The sequence below is a fragment of the Macaca fascicularis genome, chromosome 1 (assembly GCF_037993035.2).
Source record: "Macaca fascicularis isolate 582-1 chromosome 1, T2T-MFA8v1.1".
Taxonomy (NCBI): domain Eukaryota; kingdom Metazoa; phylum Chordata; class Mammalia; order Primates; family Cercopithecidae; genus Macaca; species Macaca fascicularis.
The window spans coordinates 203,671,962-203,693,440 of NC_088375.1; the positions used below are offsets into that span (position 1 = coordinate 203,671,962).

Here is a 21,479-nt window from a genome sequence, read left to right on the forward strand (position 1 = left end):
GATGTTGTTTTCAGAGCACAGTGTATCCCAAGATATGGGAGTCTAAACCCTGCTGGAGTTGCTCCTGGATTACTCTACCCTTACACATGGTCTCTATATGGAAGAGACCCACGTAACCCCAATGCAGAAATCACTGGGAGACAGATAAAGAATAGTTCTTCATGAATGCTTATTAGCTAACTTGTTAAACGGCAGAAACAGAAAGAGATTAAGGGAAAGGAAACAAAACCATGAATGGAGCACTCCAATGCCAGGAGTTTGGTATGTTAGCATTTCATCTTAGAATGCTATGCAGCAAGGTGTTAACTATTTTATTTTTATTTTATTACTTTATTTTATTTTTTGAGACTGAGTCTTACTCTGTCACTCAGGCTGGAGTGCAGTGGCACGATCTCAGCTCACTGCAACCTCTGCCTCCTGGGTTCAAGAGATTCTCATGCATGCCTCAGTCTCCCGAGTAACTGGGACTAGAGGTGCGCACTACCACACCCAGCAAATTTCTAATTTTGTATTTTTAGTAGAGACAGGGTTTTGCCATGTTGGCCAGGCTGGTCTCAAACTCCTGACCTCTCAGGTGATCTGCCTGCCTCAGCTTCCCAAAGTGTTGGGATTACAGGCGTGAGCCACCGTGCCTGGTCTAACTTCATTTTACATTTCTAAAACCCAAAGATTGCAAAGGTTATGTAACTCATCAATATCACAAAGTCCATAAATGGTAGAGTTACCAGTTCAGTCTGATTTACTAAAGCATTTTATGCTTTGGGAGGCAGAAGAATTTTCACCTTTCCAAACCTTTTACTTACTCAATGATAACATTGTTGGGATCAAGGTCTTTCCCAGTCCCTTGGTTGACAACTTTCATGGAGAGGGATACTTTTATCCTATCATTTTTCATCTGAAAGAGACGAAAAAAAGTCACCAAAAACTTCAGATACATCATTTAGATGGCCAGTCTAAAATTAAGAGTCAATGTTTTCATCATCATAATATTGAGCTTCTTTAATGGACCAGGTACTGTGCGAGGAACACTGCGGATACAAATAAGCATAACAGGTAGACCCTATGGCAGAAGAATTTTAGGAAACCGTCTTAATCTCATTCCTCTCCCTCTGGGGAAAGACAAAAATGGTAGCTCAAAAAATCCAAGGCCTGTGGAAGTAACCAGGCAGAAAATAAAAGCTTTTCCTCCAGGTAAGTTCAGCATAGTGATTTGTTCAGAGATCCCTAAGTCCAGAATAGGTTTTTGAACATTTCAGGAGACTAGATCTTCTTCTGGACTTGGTCTAGAGCTTCTTTAAGCATGAAGACATTTGTCACATTGGTCTTCTTTTGCTTCCCACAGCAAATGAAGCATTTCTTCACTTCAGGGTCTTTGCATCAGTTATTCTCTCTGCCTGAAATGTTCCTATCCCAAGTCTTCCATGACTAGTTCCTTTTCTTTAAGGTCTCAGCTCATATACTATCTCCTCAAAGAGTCCTTTCCTGACAACTAGAAATCTTCCTGCAATAGTGTTTGAACCCCATATAGCACTTAATATAACTTACAATTATTTTATGTATATTTGTCTCGGCCAGGCATGGAAATTCATGCCTGCAATTCCAGCACTTTGGGAGGCAAAGGCAGGAGGATCACTTGAGCCCAGGAGTTTGAACCAGCCTGGGTAGTAACACAGTGAGATCCCGTCTTGAAAAAAAAAATTAAAAAAAAAAAAAAAAAAAAAAAAAAGCCAGGTTTAGTGGTGTGTGCCTGTAGTCCCAGATACTCAGGAGGCTGAGGTGGGAGGATCAGTTGAGCCCAGGAGGCTGAGGTTGCAGTGAGCCGTGATGGCGCCACTCTACTCCAGCCTGGGTGACAAAGAGAGACCCTGTCTCAAAAAAGAAAGAAAAATTGTGTCTTCTACTTATATTCTATATAAGCTCCATAATAGCTGGGATCATTTATGTCTGGTTCGCTCTTATATCTCCCAAACCTAGCACATATTAAGCACTTAATTATTATTGAATAATAGCTCTTTCATGCCTATCTCCCATGCCTTGCTCTGGTAGAAGAACAGGACTCAGTGTATACTCTTACTTCTCCTGTGGTCTGCCCACACCCACAGCCCTCATACCCTCAAGTGAGTAACAGGGTCCTTCAGATTTTTTTCACTTTCTGCACATTGAATGGTGCCAGATATTAGGGAAAATGACTGTAAACTATCTGCGTTCTTTTTGTTTTGTCCCAAATTGAAGTGTATCTGGCAGGTATTCTTTGAAGTTTGTTATAAACACTTGTCCCATAGATCAAATTTCCTTCTCTCTTTTTGGTTCTTTTTTTTCTCCTCCTGCCCACCCTCTGGGTAAACTTCAGGGAGGGAAGTTTTACAAACATGCACTTATTGCACCACACTTTTATAGCTCATATCGTTCCTTCTGAGTTTGCAGGACAGTCTGCCAGAAGGTTTGAATTCCAAATAGATTCTAGTGGCAGGATTTAAAAATAAGATTATCAGCCACAATTAACAAAATTTACACACTCACTATCATAAAATACAAAAATCCCAGCTCTTCTTAAACCTTTCTAACCACATGGGAGCCGCACAGAACTTTACCTCTCGGCCAATAAGCTTCACCCACACTTTATCTCCAACATCTACTATCTCAGAGGGCTTATCCACCCGACAGGATGACATATGAGTTCGATGGACCAGACCTGGGCACAAGAAGAAGAAATAACATAAAGCAGAGGGCACATCTGGTATTTATACTCTAAACTGGGTAAGAAGGTAAGAGTTGGGGAATGCAAGTAGAAAATGAAATTTTTCACTGAAAAGTGTGAAACTTAAAACTGCACATTGAGACTGCTTTTTATAAAACCCAATCAACCAACAAACATTATTAAGATAATGCTCAAAGTGGCTGGGCACAGTGGCTCATGCCTGTAATCACAGCACTTTGGGAGGCTGAGCTCAGGAGTTCAAGACCAGCCTGGGCAACACGGCAAAACCCAGTCTCTACAAAAAATACAAAAAAAAAAAAAAAAAAAAAAAAAAAAAACCTGGCTGGGTATGGTGGCACATGCCTGTAGCTCCAGCTACTCAGGAGGCTGAGATGGGAGGATCGCATGAGCCCAGGAGGTTGAAACTGCAGTGAGCTGCAACTGCGCCACTGCACTCCAGCCCAGGTGACAGAGCAAGACCTTGGCTCAAAAAAATAAGTAAATAAAATAGGCTGGGCGCAGTGGCTCATGCCTGTAATCCCAACACTTTGTGAGGCCAAGATGGGAGAATACCTTGAGGTAAGGAGTTTGAGACCAGCCTGGTCAACATAACGAGACCCTATCTCTATTTTTTAAATATTATAAATCTTATTTTAAAAATAAAAAATTAAAAAAATTTAATGCTCCATATTAGTAAAGATGTGATAAAATAACTGTAGTTACACAATACTGATAGAAATGTAAGCTGGTAAAATTATTTGAAAGTAAAAAGATAAAGATGTTTACATCTTTGATGCAAGAATATCGTCAATAGAATTTTTCTCCAAAGGAAAAACTCAAAAGAGCCAAAAAATTGACAGAGCTGAAATAACTTGCAGTCTAGCCTGGGCAACATGGAAAAGCCCCATTTTTACCCAAAATACAAAAATTACCTGGCCGTGGTGGTGCGAACCTGTGATCCCAGCTACTCAAGAGGTTGAGGTGGGAGGACTGCTTGAGCCCAGGAGGCAGAGGTTGCAGTGAGCTGAGATTGCGCCACTGCACTCCAGCCTGGGTGACAGAGCAAGACCCCTGTCTCACAAATAAATACATACATACATACATACATACCTACCTACCTACCTTGCAGTATTATTACCTACAGAGGTTAAAAAATATGTAAGAATCATAAAACAACCGTAATGAATAATAAGTGGAAAATAGCATGGCAAACATGGTAAATCTGTTGAATAAAAGAGTAAACAGCCATTTAAATTAATTACAAAAAATAATTATGATAGACATTAAGTTAAAAAAGGAAATATAAGCATGCTACTATTTTTAATCCATTAAATTAGCAAAATATTTAGAAAATAATATTCAATGTGCTGAAAGGATAGTAAAATAAGAACTATTACTAAGGCTAGAATAAACTTTTGGAAGTCACTATCAATGGCTATCAAGAATGATAAAATACTCATAAACTATTACACATTTAATAAAAATAATTTAAAATCAAATAATTGCTGGGCATGGAAGCTCAGGCCTGTAATCCCAGCACTTTGGGAGGATTGCTCGAGCCTAGGTATTCAAGACTAGGCTGGGCAATATAGTGAGACCCCATCTCTACAAAAATTACAGAAAAATTAATAGGATGTGGTGGTGCATGCTTGTAGTTCTAGATACTCAGGAGGCTGAGGTGGGAGGATGGCTTGAGCCCAGGAAGTCAAGGCTACAGTAAGCTGTGATGATGCCACTGCACTCCAGCCTAGGTGACAGGGCGAGACTCTGTCTCAAAAATAAATCAAATCAAATAATAATTTAAAAACATTTAATAAAACACTTATAGCAGATATCCTTTTCCTGTCTGTCCAAAATCCTTTGCTTGGGAGAACCACCTTGCTTATTACATTTTACATATACAAATCAGGATTATAAACTACAAAAAGTTGCCAATGCCAATCTTTACCACCAGATGGCAAGAGTCTGCCAGAGAAAAGCAAAGAAGAGCACTGGTAAACAAGAAACAAAGCCCTGGGAGTGTAAACTGAGCAACCAATACAGCAAAGGCTGAAGTCTCAGTAATAGAGGAAAGAGATGCAAGGGGTAGAAACATAATTGAGAAACCTAACTGAGATTTATCCTGGAAGTCTCTGACAAGATTGGCCAAAATGTTTCCCAATTAAGTTTCTGCCCCTTGCAACCAAGAGTTCTAATACTTTATTTGACCCCTAATTGCTTCTGGGAACCTGTCCTAAGAAAATAACTTTATACATAGGAAAAACTATATGCTTCAGGAAAAGTGATATACATCAAAATACGCAAAGTATTTTTAAGACAGGAAAATTTAGAAACAACCCAATTTCCAACAAAAGGGTAACAATTAGGTCAATTATGGTATAGTCGCTTGACGGTCCATTCAAAAGATATTTAAACAAGTCAATAATTCTTTCTTTAGTAAATATTTATTGAGTGCCTATTATGTATCAAGTACTGTAGATATCTAGCATTTTCCCATGCTAAATAACAAAAGTATAATGCAAAATTATACAGTATGATTACAAATGCTTTAAAAACATTTTAAAAATTAGAAAGAAATGGCTTGAAATGCTAACAATGGTTATAGTATTATGTTAATCTTTTCATTTATTTTTGATAAGAAATAATAAAGAGGATTACTTCAATTCTGGAGGAAATTAACATAAATAATTACTCTGAATGAATACAAATCAGGCATCCTGTCTGAAATAACTGCCCTCCCTAAAGTTGCTTGGGAAATTTACCCACCTCCATTCTCATTCTCCCACTCTCTCTTTCACACACACACACACACACACACACACACACACAGAGAGAGAGAGAGACAGAGAGAGAGAGAGAGAAGAAAGAGAGAAAGACGGAGATGCACATGGATGCCTGCACATGCCTGCAACTCAAAGTACCTGCCCTTTCTGTTTAGAGCTCCTCCTGGGAGCCACTACTTTCTCTATCCATCATCACTACATCTCTCATACCTACATAAGCTGATTCTGGAGGCTGATAGCCTACCTATCTAAACAATTCTGGGGCCTCTAAAACGTTTTATATACATTATGTTTTTAATTTTAGATCAACACATAATCTCCAAATTGGGTGAAATTCATGCAAATGGGGTTTTTACTTTTTTTCCCCTATGATGTAATGAGCCGACTAGCCTAATTTTAAAGTTTGAAGAGGAAATTCAGATCCCATAAAGGGGAAACCCTTCACTTTGACTTGTTTTGGGCTGCAACCGTCCTCTACTGGTTAAAATTCATCTTTTTCCTCTATTGCTAATGAAAGTTATGAAGCAAATTAATGTTGAACCTAATATACTTGAGGGAACACTATCCTTCTTCCCTAAAACAGAAAGTCTATTTACTAGAGTACCACACAGAAATAATGGCATCAAAACTTGTCCTTCTCTCACTTGATTCCAAAGTGTGTATGTATGTGTATGTATGTTATGTGGTTTTTCACATAACCAGTGAAAAAATGACAAAATATTTCAAATGAACTTTGTCTTTAAGTAGTTTAAGCAAGTTAATTTGAAATATTTTGCTCTTTTATGCTATAAATGTGTTTTATGCTACAACTGAATTTTCATGGGTGTTCAGAGTACATGTAAGTTAGTGAGAGTAAACTATATACACACACATACACACATACATATGTATTTTATTTTATTATTTATCTTTTTGAGATGGAGTCTCACTCTGTCGCCCAGGCTGGAGTGCAATGGCGCAATCTCTGCTCACTGCAACCTCCACCCCCCGGGTTCAAGTGATTCTCCTGCCTCAGCCTCCCGAGTAGCTGGGATTACAGGTGCCTGTCACCACACCTGGTTAATTTTTTGTATTTTTAGTAGAGATGGGGTTTCACTGTGTTGGTCAGGCTGGTCTTGTATTCCTGACCTCATGATCCATCCATCTCGGCCTCCCAAAGTGCTGGGATTACAGGCATGAGCCACTGCGCCCGGCATTTTATTTTTTTATTCTACTTTATTATTTTATTTTTTATTTTATTTTACTTATTTTATTTTTGGTACTGGTAGCTGTCTCCTGGATAAACATGACAAGTCTAGAAGCACTAACAGTGAAAAACTGGGAACAACTTAAAACGATTATGTGGTACATCTGAATGACAGAATAAAGCTATTAAATGTTCATAGAAAATATTTTTTTAATGGGGAAATGTTTAAGGTCCATTACGTGCAAAAAACTACAAATTTTAAATATACAGTATAATCTTAATCTCAACACATTAAATTGTGTACACATATGTAAATACACAGAAATACAACAAAATGTTGGCCAGGCATGGTGGCTCATGCTTGTGATCCCAGCACTTTCGGAGGCTGAGCCAGGCAGATCACTTGAGGTCAGGAGTGACCAGCCTGGCCAACATGGTGAAACCCCATCTCTACTAAAAATACAAAAATTAGCCAGGTGTGGTGGCAGGCACCTGTAGTCTCAGCTACTTGGGAGGCTAAGGCAGGAGAATAACTTGAACTCAGGATCGTGCTACTACACTCCAGTGTGGGTGACAAAGCAAGACTCCATCTCAAAAAAAAAAAAAAGAGAAATACACCAAAATGTTAACAGTGCCTATCTCCATACGGTAGTAATAGCACATAATGATCATTTTCTGTTGTATTTTTTTCCCTCTATTTTTCTATGGTGAGCATGCATTATTTCTGACCATAAAAATTATAATTAAATAATACATACACTATGAAATAATGTGAAACTATGTCTCATATGGACATAGACCAAAAGGAAACATAAAAATAGTTACAACAGGGTACAGGATTATTAAAGATGAGACATTAATGGCTTATTACCAAAAGGCCTTAGCTTATACAGCTTTATACAGAATTAAACAAAAGACACAGTCTAGCCCTCGCCCTCGATCTTGAATGCAAATGTCAGGTAGGCAGTTGCATATCCAAGTCTGTAGCTCAGGGGAAGGGTATGAACTGTAGATATAAGTGCAGGAGTCTTTAGCATGCAGATGCTTATATACTAAAATACATTAACCAGATTTGTCAGTTTAGTAACTGGTTCAGAGAGAGACACATACCAGCTTATTAATTTACAATACAAGATATAGTTTCCTTATACCTGGAAGGTTCTCAGTTCTCATCTAGGTAAACCAGCTGCTGCCTTCAGTATTAAATACCTGAACAATTACATTAGTGATCAGAAATTGCTTCCACATGGAATCAGAACAAAAGGGAGACAACTATCTTGAGATACTTTTTTTGTCCATGAAGGTTTAGTGGACACTCACTTCCTAAAAAAAAAAAAAAAAAAAATCCATCTCAGCTGGGCGTCGTGGCTCACACTTGTAATCCCAGCACTTTGGGAGGCTGAGGCAGGCAGATCATGAGGTCAAGAGATCGAGACCATCCTGCCCAACATGGTGAAACCCCATCTCTACTAAGAATACAAAAATTAGCTGGGCATGGTGGCGGGCACCTGTAGTCCCAGCTATTTGGGAGGCTGAGGCAGGAGAATTGCCTGAAGCCGGGAGGCAGAGGTTACAGTGAGCCAAGATCGAGCCATTGCACTCCAGCCTGGCGACAGAGCAAGACTCTGTCTCAAAGAAAAAAAAAAAATCTGTACAGTTCATATCATCAGATTCATTTCTGCCCTCAGTAAGGCAAGATAAACTCTGCCAACTTCAAGCACTCAGTCTTTCTTTTACTATGTTTACTACATTTTAAGCTGACAACCCCCTGCTTATTCCTGTAATCTCTCCCTCAGTAGAATATTATGATACAGAACGGGCACGGTGGCTCACACCTGTAATCCCAGCACTTTGGGAGGCTGAGGTGGGTGAATCACTTAAAGTCAGGAGTTCAAGACCAGTCTGACCAACATGGTGAAACCCTGTCTCTACTAAAAAAATACAAAAATTAGCCAGGTGTTGGTGGCACTTGTCTGTAGTCCCAGCTACTCAGGAGGCTGAGGCACGAGAATCACTTGAACCCAGGAGACGGAGACTGCAGTGAGCTGAGATCGTGCAATTGCACCCCAGCCAGGGTGACAGAACGAGGAAAAAAAAAAAAAAAGAATATTATGATACAATCAACTAGATTTCAGTCTCCTAAATTACAATTTCGTTCCAATCCCTTTTCCCTGGAATTACACCCAGATTGTCTTAAGTCTTGAGTGCTCCCATCTCTTCAGTCAGTTTTATAGGCAATTACCTGGTTTATTTCTATCTATGGCTGAAACGATACTCTGTATGGGGGGATTCATGACTAGATTCATTCTCAGAAAGCAGTCTGAATTCTTGGGAGAGACTTCATTGTTAACATGGACACACCACCAAAAGTCAGATGATGTGTATGTGGTAGAGGACACCATATAAAATATTTGAGGCCCCTTCCCTTTGTGCTGAATACCTCACTATATATACTACATCTATCCATTCATTTAATCCTCTTTGACAAAGGTTCATAGGAAAAAATAGTCTAGAAATCATATAAATTATCCAGGATCACAAGGCTGATAACAGAAGTGCAATTCAAATATGAGTTTATCAGGTCTCCTACATCATACCAATATTTTCCCCATTTTTTCTTTATTATTAATCTGTATTATCCTTTCAATTAAAAAAAAAGGAGAAAGATGAACTTACCTACAAATAGAGGAAAGCACATCTAATTCTATTCCAGCATATGCTCCAAAATCAAACAGAAACAAACAAAAATGCTTTGCTTGCCATGCCACACCAAAGGGAGCTCTTCAGAGCAGTCTGTGCTTGGATTTCTCACATCAAGCCATAAATAAATGCCCAAGAGGCATATCAAGTCCATTATCAAGTTCAATAAACCCAACATGACACTTAAAGACAATGAGTCCCATCTGAATGCCTACTGGTAAAAACAGAAAAAAACCCAAACCTGACAACTTGGAAAGGGCTAGCTCCTCAATCACCATATGAGAGTAGCAGAGAGAGCCCATTATAGTCCCCTTAAAACCGCTGCCCCAACTGCGTTAGGTTCAACATTAATTTCTTTCACAACTCCCACTGGCAATAAAGGAAAGAAGTGAAAATCTCAAATTAGAGGACAGCTACAGCCCGAACAATGTCAAAACAAAAGGTCATTGTTACCTTTGGGGAATCTTAATTCCCTCTCCACATTTTTCAAGTCAATTCATCTCCCAATCAATGGTATATGACAATAACATAAGCACATTAGTGAAAGTGTTTTAACATCCTTTATCTTGTTGGGATTAAGGAGTCACTAAAACATTTACTAAACGCTTACTATATTATAGGCAAAAATATATCCAAGGGTTAATGAAACATGGTTCTCCCAGTCGAAAAACTCAAGACCCTAAAATATGCATATCATTCCCATTTCAGAGATAAGGAAATTAAGGCTCAAAGACTAGGCGACTTGCCAAGAAGCCAGTTAATGGTAGAGCTGAGGCTATAATTCATTCATTCATTCATTCAGTGAGTTTTACTGAACACCCACCCACTATACCTCAGGTATTGTACTATGCCCTGACTCATCCAAACAGCCTAACCATTCCACAATTCCATGGACTAAGTGCAACAACACTCATTTTTATTACACGCCACTCTAATTCATTTACATCACTAGACTATAAGCAATCTGAGGGCAGCAAGGGATTATGTTTCTCTTACCTCTGTGTTCCCACCAAAAAAGCTAATCAGAAAATAGAACTCAATAATTATTTGCTAAACTGAATCCACTGCTAAATATATTTGAACGTCTATCATAAGCAAGAAACTCTGAAAGTATAATGTTGAAAAATGTCTATTCTCAAAATTTCACAGTTTAGTGCTGGAGGGCAGAAGACAGTAGAAAAAAAAAAGAACTTTATAATTGTATAGGGTTGCACTGCCTAATCACTAGTCATGTAGCTGTTTTAACTTTCAACTTCAATTAGTTGAAATAAATAAAATGAAAAAGTCATTTATCAGCACAGATATAGTATAATACAAAAATACATTTGTCCCCCTTCCTGGCAAAGAACTTCTAAAACTCCTGGGATTTACTAAGTGATAGGAGTGTATTCTGTTATTCATAATAAGCCCCTTTGATTACACCTGCGTTTACGTTAATGAGGTGACAGAGTGGGATCCCTAGATAGCCTTAGGATGGACTAGTCACCAGAAAGACCAAGTGATTAGAAGGCTGGAACTTTCTTTTTCTGTTTTGAGACAGGATCTTGCTATGTTGCCCAGGCTAGACTCAAACTCCTGGAGGGCTCAACTTCCCCGTCTCAGTCTCCCGAGTAGCTGGAACTATAGGTGCTCACCACCACGCTGGCTTAGAGGACTGGAATTTTCAGTCCCACCCACCAATGTTTTACTTCTAGGAAGAGGAGGGTTGGGAGCTAGAGACTGAGTTCTATAAAAACTCCCATACATGAGATTTGTAGAGTTTCTGGGTTGGTGAACACATCCTAGTGCTGGGAGGGTGGCATACAAGAGAGCATGAAAGCTCCCCACCACACCTTACCTGACCCCACTCCACTCCAGCCATACCCTGCCCTATGTATCTCTTCAATTATTTGGCTGTTCCTAAGTTGTATCCCTTATAATAAACTGGCAAAGAATAGTATCGAATCCTATATATACTATGGTTTTCCTGTACATACACAACTAAGATAAAGTTTAATTTTTTTTTTCTTTTTCTTGAGACAGGGTTTGTTCTGTCACCCAGGCTGGAGTGCAATGGCATGATCTCGGCTCACTGTAACCTCTGCCTCCCAGGCTCAAACAATCCTACCCCCTCAAGTCGCCTGGACTATAGGCACACACCACCATGACCAGTAAATTTTTGTATTTTTGTAGAGATGGGGTTTCACCATGTTACCCAGGCTGGTCTCGAACTCCTGAGCTCAAGCGATCTGCCCACCTTGCCTCCCAAAGTGCTGAAATTACATGTGTGAGCCACCATGCCTGGCTGTGAAGTTTAATTTATAAATTAAGCACAGAAATAGATTAACAATAATAATAACAGCATAATGTAATAACAGTTATCACACACTGTTGCTGTAACTTCTGCAGTTAGAAATTCGACAGCAAAACTAGTATGAATTTTTCCTTCTTCACAATTTCACACATAGAAGATTCATTCTTAGGATAGATCTTAGCAACCACAGGATAGGATTACGTTTTCTTTCCTTAATTTTAGATTCCAGGGGTACATGTTCAAGTTTGTTATCTGTGTATACTACATGATGCTGAGGTTTGGGATATGAATCATCACGTTACAGAAGTACTGAGCATAGTACTCAAAGTTAAATTTTTCAACTGTTGTACTCCCCCTTCCCTCAGTTTCCCCTCTAGGGGTCCCCGTTTTTTCCTTATTAAGTTGAGAACTTTTACCTTTTGACTTAAAGGAAGCACTTTATGGCTTCTCTCAGGCATATCAAAATTGCCAGCGTCACTATTACACTTTGGGGCCATTAAGTAAAATAAGGGTAACCTGGAACACAAGCACTGCAAGAGCAGACAGTCGATGTGATCACTGAGAAAGCTACTAAGTGACTAATGGGCGGGTAGCATAACACAGTGTGGATAAACAAAGGGACGATTCATGTACCAGATGGAATGGGGCAGGACAGCGCAAGATTTCATCACACTGCAACTGCAACTTAAAGCTTATGAATTGTTTCTAGAATTCTCTCTTCAATATTTTCAAACCTCAGTTGACCTAAGGTAACTGAAACCGTGGAAAGTAAAGGCACAGATGAAGGGGGACTACTGTAAAGTGTTTTCCTGACTTCTGTAAGCCATTCTGGCAAAGTCTCAAATCTAAGGAGGTGGTCATGGAACCCCTGTTTACAGCTGATTGGTCAGAAGTACAAGTGGCCCAGGACTTGCAGCTGGCATCTGAAGAGGGGCAATTTTGTGGGACTGAGTCCCTTTAATTTGAGAGATCTAACACAAGCTCCAGATAAATAATGTCAGAATTGAACTGAGTCGTTGGATACCCAGTTGGTGTCCAGAGAATTGGGGAGTTGGTTGGTGTCAGAAAACAAATCAGAGAACATAAAGAATATTTTCATCATCACAGAAAGTTATCTTGGAATGAGAGGGGAAAGAAAATCTAGCTTAGGTTTGAATATTAGGAAGGGCTCTTCAACTCAGTGGTGGCTGAAGTATTCTGAGAACAGGACATCTGGGAAACTAGCTCAAATTAGAATCTACCTACCTGAGCCAAAGATGTTAAGATCTGATCAGACCAGAGTTATTTTCTAACTCAGTCCTTTCAGGCTGAGACTTAATGATCTTCCCTCTTTATGGGCAGAGAAACTAAGATACACTGTAAGGAAGTCAATTGCTCAGTTATACAATAAACCTATAGATCTCAGGATTAAAACTCACAGTTTCCACCTAATTGTTTGGCTCCCTGAGCTTTCCCTCTGAGGCTTGTCTCAGCCCAGCTGTCAGACTGACAGATTCACTTGTAAGCTGTCAGTCACAATCAGAGGCATCACCTGACAGGGTATGGATAAAGTGAGTTAAAGATTGACTGCTGGAAGGTCACAGGCCTTTAATTCCACACAGTCCCCAAAGTGTCACATACGCCCAAGTTAGAATGGGACTTTCAGGCACTGGCAGCTATGGTAAGTATATTAACAAGAAAACCTGTGCTCAGACAGAAAGAGGTGAATGTCCTATGGGGTGAGGAAGAGTTCGATGTCATTCAATCCAAACCAACATAAAATGAGAAACTTAATTACAGACTGCTGACTGCCAGCTTGAAAACTGCTGGTAAACCATTTCTAAAGCAAAGATGCAATTTGCAGAAGAGTAGTCTACAAGGTTAGAGGCAAGGATTTATTATCCAAAGATCACCTCTTGGATTTTAATAGAAAACACTTTAAAAAAAAAAATTCCAAAACTCAAAGTCCTTCTTCCATGTACATCCCTTCCTTAGCAAAACCAACTCCCCAGAGGTGACCAGTGTTAATCTGTTAAATATTCCTCCTGCCTTTCTTCTAAACATAGGCAATAATTTAAAATATATAAAGAAAAAAAGATATATAAAGTACACTTGCTTTAAAAGGGTAGGGAAGGGAGATGCTACACAAAGTCTTCTGGAACATGTTTTCAAATTTTATTATCTTGGACTTCGTTCCATGTCAGTAATTTTTTTTTTTTTTTTTTTTTAAGGGACAGGGTCTCACTCTGTTACCCAGGGCTAGGGTGCAGTGGCACAATCATAGCTCACTGCAGCCTCTAACTTCTGGGCCCAAGTGATCCTCCTGCTGCCACACCCAGCTAACTTTTTTGTAAAGATGGTGTCACAAGATTCTTCAGGTGTCATTTTTCCAGCCAGAAGCTGCTGTGGCCAGCAGCACCTTTGCCCGAGTTTTTGCTTGGGCCTGCCGGGCTCGTTCGGCCCACTTGGCCCGGCAGGCTGCACTCAGTTTTGCTTGGGGCCACTAGGCCTGTTCCATCCACTTGGTCTAGCGGGCTGCGCTCTGTTCATGCTACTGTCCCAGATCCCACTCCTGCCAAGGGCGAGCCAGGCTCGGAGTGGCAAGGGGTGCATAAGTGAGTGAGCACGGGGTCCAGCCACTGCGCACAGCCAGGCACGCTGGCTGCTGTGGCTGGGCAGGCAGCTCCAGATGCTGGCACAGGCACCAGCTCCATTTGAGGCTGTGGCTGGACCAGGCATACTACAAGCGGCTTCCACTGTGGACTATGGGGAACATGGTGGTGCCCAGAAGTGTGGAGATGCCAGGAACCGCAAAGCCCCAAAGAGGGTGTCACAGCTCTGGCTCAGGGAGCCCTTGGGTCTGTTATAGCTCTTCAGTCCCGCCATTCAGCGAGTCCCAAGTTCTTGTCTTGCATCCAGGAAGAATGAGGTACGCAGACAACTGGAGGGTGAGCAAGGCAAAGAGTTGCTTTATTACGTGATGGTACAGCTCTCAGGAGACCCAAAGTAGGTAGCTCCTTTCCACAGGCAGGTCAACCTGTTGAGTGCAGCTCTCAGCAGAGAGGAGACCCAGAATGGGCAGCTCTTATCTGCAGGCAGGTCATCCCAACATCTGCAGCCCTCGACAGAGAGGAGACCCATTGTGGGTAACCCATTTCCACAGGCAGTTTCTCCCAGTGTCTGCCCAAGTCTGGCTAAGTCCAGGGTTTTTACAGTCTTCAGAAGTGTATGCTGACTGGTCCATGGGCTCCCTGGGCAGGCCCAGAAAAAGCACCTTAAGTTCTCACTCTGGGCCACAGACTCCACCTGGAACTGAGAGCCTGGCCCCTATGCTTCAGGCCATCCCTGGCTTGAAGGTGGGGCTTCACCGAAAGAGACCTGCCCCTTTCCACCCAGGAGCCTGTCTGCCAGGGGCACCTGCAGGCCCATGATGAGTCACCCTCATAACCCCTTTGGCCTCCCTCTTGTGCTCACTGGCACCCAAAGTCTGGAGGGGGTCGAGGTGGTAGGAAGCTGGCATGTCAGCACTACCCCAAGGCACGCAAACCCAGCCAGGCTGCAATAGTGCCCACGCTAGGCTTCAACTTTGCTCCAAAATCAGAGCAGGAGCCAGGAACTGGAAGAGGCCAGGCAGTGGGAGCAGGCACTTCTGAGCCTGTGGGGGAAAGGGGTCTTCCCGGACCTCCAAGAGCGCAGGGATGCCTGGGTCTGCAGCTAGGGCTGAGTGATTGCAGATGCACCCGTGAGGGTGGGCTCCCACCCCACTAACTCATAAGGGGGCAGGGATCCCGCTGTTCCTGGCTCCTGCCAGCTCCATGGAACATGCAGCCCTGGCTGCACGGCCCCCACTATGGCTGGCATTTTTGAAGCAGCTGCTCTAGACAGGCCTCCATTGCCATCAATGGGGTCTTGCTATGTTGCCCAGTCTGGCCTTGAACTCTTGGCCTCAAGTGATCTTACTGCTTCAGCCTCCCAAGTAGCTGGGATTACAGGTGCATGCCACCACTCCCGGCTCATGTCAGTAAACTGACATCTATTCTGTTTCATTGATTATAAGAGGCACTAAATTGGAGTGCTTCTTATAATCAATGATGTTTTACAACTGTTATCAGTCAGGTAGCAGTGTGATGGAATTGTGTGAAAACCTTCCATTGCATCTTTCTGGTAAGATGAGGCGTAAGGGTGTCTTAGAAATACAGTCATTCTTTTAATCATCTGCATAGTCTACAGAACAGATGCACATAATTTATGTAATTCTCCACTCACACTAAATTATCTAAAGAATTTCTGGATTAAAGGGTAATAAGCACACTAAAAATGTTAATAGGCGGCCGGGCGCGGTGGCTCAAGCCTGTAATCCCAGCACTTTGGGAGGCCAAGACGGGCGGATCACGAGGTCAGGAGATCGAGAGCACCCTGGCTAACGTGGTGAAACCTCATCTCTACTAAAAAAAATACAAAAAACTAGCCGGGCGAGGTAGCGGGCACCTGTAGTCCCAGCTACTCGGGAGGCTGAGGCAGGAGAATGGCGTGAACCCAGGAGGTGGAGCTTGCAGTGAGCCGAGATCGCGCCACTGCACTCCAGCCTGGGCCACAGAGCGAGACTTCGTCTCAAAAAAAAAAAAAAAAAAAAAATGTTAATAGGCATTGCCAAAGTCTGTGAAATTATGCTCCTGATAGTGAGTAAAAGTGTCCATGTCTAACACTGGGTATTAACAGCAATCTTTTAAAATATTTGTTAATCTCAAAGATTTCAGGAGTGTTTTAAATCATTTTTTAAAAACATTTGATAACTTTGCTGCCCTATGTGAAAAAAAATTTTTTGAGATAATTGTACATTCATCTGCACTCAAAAGAAATAATACAGAGGTGAGGCCGGGTGCAGTGGCTCAGGCACGTAATCCCAGCTGACTTCGGGAGGCCGAGGCAGGTGGATCACGAAGTCAGAAGATTGAGACCATCCTGGCTAACATGGTGAAACCCCGTCTCTACTAAAAATACAAAAAATTAGCCGGGCGTGGTGGTAGGTGCCTGTAGTCCCAGTTACTAGGGAGGCTGAGGCAGGAGAATGGTGTGAACCCGGGAGGCGGAGCTTGCAGTGAGCTGAGATTGTGCCACTGCCCACTCCAGCCTGGGCAACAGAGCAAGACTCCGTCTCAAAAAAAAAAGAATACAGAGGTTTTATGTACACTTTATCCAGTTTTCTCTAATGGTGACATTTTGGAAAACTATAGTACACTATCACAACCAAGATGCTGGCATTGATACTGTGGTATAAGAAATACATATACGATCTTTGTCCCTAGTTCCTGGCAGAGTTCCTAAAACCCTTGGACTACTCCGAGTGATAGAAGTGTCTTTTGTTATTCATTAAGTCCCTTAATGAGGTGACTATTGGTGGGTCCCTAGATAGCTTCAGAAACAGAGGAATCAAGGATGTGATTAGATAGGGTTATCCCAGCTACTTGGGAGGCTGAGGCAGGAGAAATGCTGGAACCCAGGAGGCAGACATTGCGGTGAGCTGGTATCGCACCACTGCATTCCAGCCTGGGCAACAGAGCTAGATTCCCTCTCAAAAGAAAAAAAGAAATTTCAGCCCTACCCTCTGACTTCTGGGAAGGGGAGAGGGGCTGGAGACTGAGCTCTATCACTGAAGGCCAATAATTTAATCAACCATGTCTATGTAACAGATCCTCCATATAAACCCCTAAGCAATGGAGTTTGGAGAGTTGGTGAATACATCCCTGTGCCAAGAGGGTGACACACCCCAACTCCATGGGGACAAAAGCTTTGTATTCGGAACGCTTTGGGTCTCACCCTGTGTACTTCCTCATCTGACTGTTCATTTTTATCCTTTAAAATAAACTAATAGTAACTATAGCTTTTTTTTTAGTTCTGTGAGTCACTCTAGCAAATTACCAACTTTGGGGTGAAGTACTGGGAATCCCAAAAATTGTAGCCAAGTGAGACAAAAGTGTAGGTAATCTGAGGATCCAATGTTGGGGTTGGCATCTGAAGTGAGGACAGTCATGTGGGACTGAGGCCTTAACCATGTGGAATCTGACACTAACTCCCAGGTAATTAGTGTCAGAATTGAATTGAATTGTTGGACATCCAGTTGATGTTAGAGAATCAGAGAACCGGAGAATTGGTTGGTGTAGGAAAAAACATCTCAGATAAAATCGACTGGCTCTTGTTCAGATTTCCCCAGTTTTACCTGTACTCATTTGTGTTTGTGTATGTGTATGTACTTAGTTCCACGTAATTTTACCACATGTGCAGATTCATGTATACACTGCCACAGTTAAGATACAGAACAGGTCCCTCACCACAAGGATCCTTCCTATTGCTACTTCCTTCCCCTCCTTAATCCTTGTCAACCATTAAATAATTTGTTCTCCACTTAGATAATTTTGTCATTTCAAGTATGTTACATAAAAATCTTTGCAAATCATATATTTGATATGGTACTAGTATCCAGAATATATGAGAAACACCTAACTCAACAATAAAAACAAAAATAACCAGGCAGGTGTGGTGGCTCCCACCTTTAATCCCAGCACTCTGGGAGGCTGAGGAGAGCAGATCACTGGAGGACAGGAGTTCAAGACCAGTCTGGCCAACATGGCAAAACCCTGTCTCTACTAAAATGTAGCGGGGAGTGGTGGCACATGCTTGTAATCCCAGCTACTCAAGAAGCTGAGGCATGAAAATCACTTGAACTCAGGAGGCAGAGGTTGCAGTGAGCCAAGACTGCACCATTACACTCTAGCCTGGGCAATAGAGCGAGACTCTGTCTCAAAAAGAGAAAAGGATTTTGTATTAGTCTGTTCTTACACTGCTAATAAAGACATACGAGACTGGGTAATTTATCAAGGAAAGAGATTTAACTGACTCACAGTTCCGCATGGCTAGGGAAGTCTCAAGAAACTTAACGACCACAGAGAAAGGGGAAGCAAACACGTCACAGGGCAGCAGGAAGGAGAATAAGTGCCCAGCGAATGATGGTTTTATGTCACTATGATGAGAACAGGATGGGGCAAACCACCCCCATGATTCAATTCTCTCCACCTGGTCCCTCCCACAACACATGGGGATTACGGGAACTACAATTCAAGATGAGATTCGGGTGGGGACACGGTCAAAATGTATCAGATTTGAATAGACATTTTCCCAGAAAAGATATACAAATGGCCAATAAACCCAAGAAAGAGACTTAACATCATTAGCCATTAGGGAAATTCAAACCACAATGAGATGTCCCTGCACATCCATTAGGATGGCCATACCCAAAAAGATAATAACAAGTGTTAACAAAGATGTAAAGAAAGTAGAACTCTCATACATTGCTGGTAGGAATGTAAAATGGTGTGGTCACTTTGGAAAAACAGTTTGGCAGTTTCTCAAAAAGTTGAACACAGAGTTACCATATGACCCAGTATTTCTACTCCTAGGAATATATCCAATGAAAGCAAATATCCACACAAAAAGTTGTACACAAATATTTATAGAAACATTATTCATAATACTAAAGAAGTGGAAACAACCCAAATATCCATCAACTGATGGAATTGCAACAAATTAATTTGTAATGGCAATAAAAAAGAATGAAGTACCTATTATAAAACAGATGAACCTTGAAAACACGCTAAGTAAAAGAAGTCAGTCACGAAAGACTATATACTGCATTATTCCATTTATAAGAAATGTACAAAATAAGCAAATATACAGAGATAAAATAGAATAATGGTTGCCTAAAGCTGGGGGCATACAGAGAATCTGGAGTGATGGCTAATGGGTACAGGGTTTTTTTTTATGGTGACAACAATGTTCTCAAAGTAGATCGTGGTGATGGTCACAAAACTCTGAATATACCAAAAAACCACTGAATTGTACACTTTAAGCAGGTGAAATGTGTGGTATGTGAATCATATCTCAAGTAAAACATAAGAATGCTATATAAATGGAATCATAAAGTGTATAACCTTTTGAAAGTAGCTTTTTTCACTCAGTATAATTTCTGGAGATTGATTCAGGTTGTTGCATGTATGAATATTTTATTCTCATTCCTTTGTATTGTTGAGTAATATCGCATTATATGAATCTACTAAAGTTACTTTTTAATCATACTGAGAATGAGTATCTTTTACTATAGTACCAAGTAATATTCTTTTCTCCTGCGAGTTGTTTTTTCATATCCTTGGCACCTTTTCCTAATACCCCCTTTGTATTAGTTCTTTATCATATGTACTACAAATTCTTTTTCCCAACTTAACTCTGCTTACAATGATTTTTGCAATTAAGTTTTTAATTTTTATGTAGTGAAATATTCTTCTAGATTTTCTTCTAGTACTCTTAATGGCTTTTAAAAAAATTAAAATCTTTAATTAAATCTTAACTTATTTTAGCATAAGAAGTTAGCAAGTAGAATCTTTGGATCCACCAGCAGTGTGATATAGTAGAAAGATCCAGGGGCTAGGAATCAGAAGGATTGGGTTCTAGTCTTGGCTATGCCACTACCTAGCCCACTCTGGGCAGACAACCAGTCTGTGGAACCTGCCTTTTATGCTTACCATAGTTTTGGTAAATAAATAAGATTATAGACTTATAACAGGATTCTCAAAAAATGTTCAACAGATGCCTCTTTATGAAAAAAACTTAAAACATTATATATATATATGCTTGTATCACTTACAATACTATTCTCATTTCATGCGCTATCTACTAGAAAACTCACACTGTCAGCCTCAGACAGAGGTAGCTTGCCCTCCCGCAAATCCTGTGTCTAAAGAAGTCAAGTGGGCCGGGCATGGTGGCTCAAGCCTGTAATCCCAGCACTTTGGGAGGCCGAGACGGGTGGATCACGAGGTCAGGAGATCGAGACCATCCTGGCTAACCCGGTGAAACCCCGTCTCTACTAAAAAATACAAAAAACTAGCCGGGCGAGGTGGCGGGCGCCTGTAGTCCCAGCTACTAGGGAGACTGAGGCAGGAGAACGGCATAAACCCGGGAGGCGGAGCTTGCAGTGAGCTAAGATCCGGCCACTGCACTCCAGCCTGGGCGACAGAGCGAGACTCCGTCTCAAAAAAAAAAAAAAAAAAAAGAAGTGATTTGCCTAGGGTCACAGGTGAAGTCTAAAGAGAAGCTGGTTTCAGAAGTAAACCCAATTAGCTATACCCCAGCCTTCCTCCTGAGTCAGAGACCACCATTCTTCTGCCCGCTAAAAATGAACTGTCATCTTGTATTCATATCTATATTAAAAAGAAAACAAATGAATGAAAAACTACTGTCTGAAAAATGTACAGCCTATAATTAGGAGGTGGTGGGGTGTTAGCAGAGAGTAGAATCAGAGGGCTGAATTTCAAGTTATAGGCTCCTACCTTGCTTCCGACAGCCTGGGATTTTGATAAAGGCCCCATAGTCTGTCACCATAGCAACCTATAAAGATGGGGGAAAAAATCAATGTCACATAAATAAGAATCTTTCTTTTGTAGCATTTAACCTAATCTCCCCAAATTTGTACTTCATATTGACTGCCTCTGTATGCTACAAAACTGCCTAAAAATGATGCTCTGTCAAACATTCTTTCTGGGTTTTTTTGAAATTTAGACTGACAGGTATGTGTGTACACATTAAATACACTGGTGAGATTAGAGTGTTGTCACATGGTGTGATGATACTGAGGAATACCCAAATCTTATACCCAGTAAAATCAACAACGGAGTTTCATGAACAAAGGGAACATACTGATATTACCAAAGGAGTTTCATGAACAAAAGGAACAAAAAGCAAAAAACCAGGTAATAAAGTTATGCTTTATATTAGCTAGGACTGAGGCCT

The 21,479-nt window shown here is 41.1% G+C and overlaps 1 protein-coding gene across 6 annotated transcripts in view; it reads right to left on the reverse strand.

Moving 5' to 3' along the window:
* Window positions 1–21,479, reverse strand: part of ZCCHC17 (zinc finger CCHC-type containing 17) — a 168,444-nt gene that overhangs the window by 125,938 nt on the left and 21,027 nt on the right. For 3 of the 6 annotated variants that reach the window (XM_065526051.1, XM_065526041.1, XM_074013958.1), the window contains exons 3-6: window positions 21,020–21,077; window positions 3,631–3,748; window positions 2,592–2,692; window positions 804–895 (exon numbers count right to left, since the gene is read on the reverse strand). In XM_065526051.1, the coding sequence (XP_065382123.1) occupies window positions 804–895; window positions 2,592–2,692; window positions 3,631–3,748; window positions 21,020–21,058 (350 nt within the window). In that variant the 5' untranslated portion in view covers window positions 21,059–21,077. The remainder of the gene's footprint in view (window positions 1–803; window positions 896–2,591; window positions 2,693–3,630; window positions 3,749–21,019; window positions 21,078–21,479) is intronic. The other 3 variants (XM_045376125.2, XM_065526050.1, XM_015452289.3) reach the window with 1 other exon arrangement.